The following is a 3,055-nucleotide window of genomic DNA, read 5'->3' as shown; positions in this document are numbered from 1 at the left end:
CCATTATCATTGTTCCATTATTGAATGGAAATAAAATGTGAAGTTTATTTTTTCAAAACACACCCATTGTATTTGAACCTTGATTTCCTCATTTTCCTTTCTATATTTACATTTATAATATTTCTATCGTGTGCAATCTCTTTCTTTCTCTTTGTGATCTCGTCTCGGTTCCTTTTCGCCCCCGTTCTCTCCCATTTTTGTACTTGTGCTGTAAGTTTTTAAGGAAAAACAACCCCTTAAAACGAAGGTGGGAAAAACCAGAAAAACAAAGTTGGAGAAAACTAAAAAAATAAAATCTGCTAAGATTGTACAGGAGAGAAAAAAAGTATGAGTGAAGAAAAAATGTGATTATTTTGCATTTTTAATTTATAAATCACGTTTACTGAAAATAAGAATTGTATTTTAAATTACGTACTGATATTATTTTATAATAAACCATGTGCCTATTATGTTGACTTCACCCTAAGTATATATTCTATCACTAAGTAATGCAAAATGTGGTAATATAATATAGTTCATGGGTTGGCATACCCATAATTTAGGATCTGGGCTTATAATGAAAGTTCATTACAGATTTTTAGAGGTACCGAACGTGTAAATTAATATAAAATTATATCCCAAATCATTGTATAATATAACAAATCGTTAATGTTGATTTAAACTTATAAATATTATAAATGAGGATCTTTTTCTTCAAAAACATATCACTTACAAAAGGACTTAGAAAGGAAGTTGTGATGATATTTTTAAATAGGAAAACAAAATTATGAATGAAACCAATAAGAAGCAAAAGTATTTATTTTTAATATCTTAAACAACAACCCATTGATGAAGCTATGGTGTGGAGCAAAAGTTCTATATAAACCTTACTCTTTGTTCATTTGCCATAGAAATTCATAATGGATTATAACATGATCTCATTCTTACCCTTTTTTCTATATTCATTGAGTTTCATCCTTTTTGTTTCACAGTTTCTTAAAGTGAGAAACAGATCCAAAACCTCAGTGAAAAGATTGAAGCTTCCCCCAGGGCCATGGAAGCTACCTGTCATTGGAAGCTTACACCACTTAGTTGGTTCTCTACCACATCATCGCATGAGAGAACTTGCTAAAAGACATGGTCCTCTCATGCACCTACAAATTGGTGAGGCATCAGCCGTCGTGGTTTCTTCTCCAGAAGTGGCGAAAGATGTCCTGAAAACCTATGATGCCAACTTTGCTCATAGACCCCATCAAATTGGCGCAGACATCATGTGTTATGGCTCCACTGACATTGCCACTGCACCATATGGGGGGTATTGGAAGCAGCTAAGAAGAATATGCTCACAAGAGCTTCTAAGCAACATACGTGTGAGGTCATTTCGATCAATAAGAGAAGAAGAAGTGCTGAATTTAGTAAGATATATTGAGACCAACACTGGTACTTGTGTGAACCTCAGTGAGAAAGTCTCATGCCTGACAAATGCCATCACTGCAAGGGCAGCTTTTGGTGAAGAATGCAAGGATCAAGAAGAGTTCATTTCCCTTGTCAAGAAACTTGTGCAAATGGCCGAACGTTTAGCTATTTTTGATTTGTTCCCTTCTTACAAATGGCTTCATGTGATCAGTGGGCAGAAACCTATATTGGAGAAGTTGCACAGAAAATATGATGTAATAATTGGAAACATCATTACAGAGGCAGAAAAAAATATTGGTGAAGTAGAGGTTAATAATACTCTCCTCTCAGTTATTCTAAATTTCAAAAATCAAGGTGGCCTCGAATATCCTTTGACAATCGATAACATCAAGGCTGTGATGTTGGTGAGTGTGTGCATTACTTTTAGTAATTATTTGCTTATGTTACTGCATATTATAGGATTTAAGACCAACCTTCATTTCATGTCAATATAAAATTAAATAATCAAAGGCACAAAAAATTCTATCCAGTCTTATAATATTTTGAAAAGAACTATACACACACACTCGCGTAACTCTATAAATATTTCTTCTTAGGAGTTCCCTTTTTATGGGAAAATTTTGTAACATATGCATGCGAGTATAAATTCCAAAGCTAATAAATTTGAATTGATTTTCCTAGTGTAGACCCTGTTTGCTCCTGGAACTGATACATCATCTGCAATTATAGAATGGGCCATGTCAGAGATGTTGGAAAACCCAAAAGTAATGAACAAAGCTCGGGAAGAAGTTAGAAGAGTTTTTGGTAGCAAAGGATACATGAATGAAGAATCACTTGAAGAACTAAAATATTTGAAAGCAGTGATCAAAGAAACACTAAGATTACACCCTCCTATCTCTCTTCTTCTTCCAAGGGAATGTAGAGAAACTTGTGAGGTGAAAGGGTATACAATACCTGCTGGGACTAGAGTGATAGTAAATGCATGGGCCATCGCAAGAGACCCTGATTATTGGAATGATCCAGAGAAGTTTTATCCTGAGAGATTCATGAACAGTGAAATCGATTATAAAGGGTCCCATCATGAATTCATGCCCTTTGGTGCTGGAAGGAGAATGTGTCCTGGCATGTCTTTTGGGATAAATATAATTGAACTTTGTCTTGCACAACTACTTTACTATTTTAATTGGGAACTTCCATATGGAAACAAGGAAAACTTGGAAATGACTGAAGCTTTGGGAACCTTCTCGAGAAGAAAAACGGATTTAGTCGTAGTTCCCATTTCTTACAATCCTCTTCCTATTTCATCAAACCTTAAATTCTAATCATTAAAGTGTTTATATATCACGTTTCACCGTTGTCTTTGTTCCCTTTCTTTTATGTAACTTGTGTGTTAAGATATTGTGAGTGAATGAAAATAAGATGTGAAGTTTATCTATTTTAAAAAAACACTTATTTTATTTAGGCTTCATACCTATTTTGGTCTTTCGAAGGAGGGGTTTTGTTCAAAATCGTCCTACCTTATTTACACCGTAAAAAATTTAACGTTGCAGTTGCCCCCTTAACTAAACTTAATGAGCTGTCAATGTTAAGTGATTGCGTGACAGTTTCGTGGCAATGAGGTTAAAAGTGTAAGAAAAAATAGATTAGGTGAGTTTTTTTT

The 3,055-nt window shown here is 34.3% G+C and overlaps 1 protein-coding gene across 1 annotated transcript; it reads left to right on the top strand.

The window, feature by feature from the left end:
- Positions 1-899: 899 nt before the first annotated feature.
- Positions 900-2,786, top strand: LOC106764523 (premnaspirodiene oxygenase-like). Its single transcript, XM_014648799.2, has 2 exons — positions 900-1,799; positions 2,082-2,786. The coding sequence occupies exons 1-2, from the start codon at positions 900-902 to the stop codon at positions 2,715-2,717; spliced, it is 1,536 nt and encodes a 511-aa protein (XP_014504285.1). The 3' UTR covers positions 2,718-2,786.
- The last annotated feature ends 269 nt before the right edge of the window (positions 2,787-3,055 follow it).

Source organism: Vigna radiata, chromosome 6 (genome assembly GCF_000741045.1).
Source record: "Vigna radiata var. radiata cultivar VC1973A chromosome 6, Vradiata_ver6, whole genome shotgun sequence".
In the NCBI taxonomy this organism is placed as follows: domain Eukaryota; kingdom Viridiplantae; phylum Streptophyta; class Magnoliopsida; order Fabales; family Fabaceae; genus Vigna; species Vigna radiata.
The sequence above is the reverse complement of the archived record's forward strand: the minus strand, read 5'-3'. Positions and strand labels throughout refer to the sequence as shown.

Coding starts and splice junctions, on each gene's coding strand:
- LOC106764523 (XM_014648799.2), top strand. CDS start 900: ATGGATTATAACATGATCTCATTCTTACCCTTTTTTCTATATTCATTG. Junction 1,800..2,081: donor ACATCAAGGCTGTGATGTTG/GTGAGTGTGTGC, acceptor TTCCTAGTGTAG/ACCCTGTTTGCTCCTGGAAC.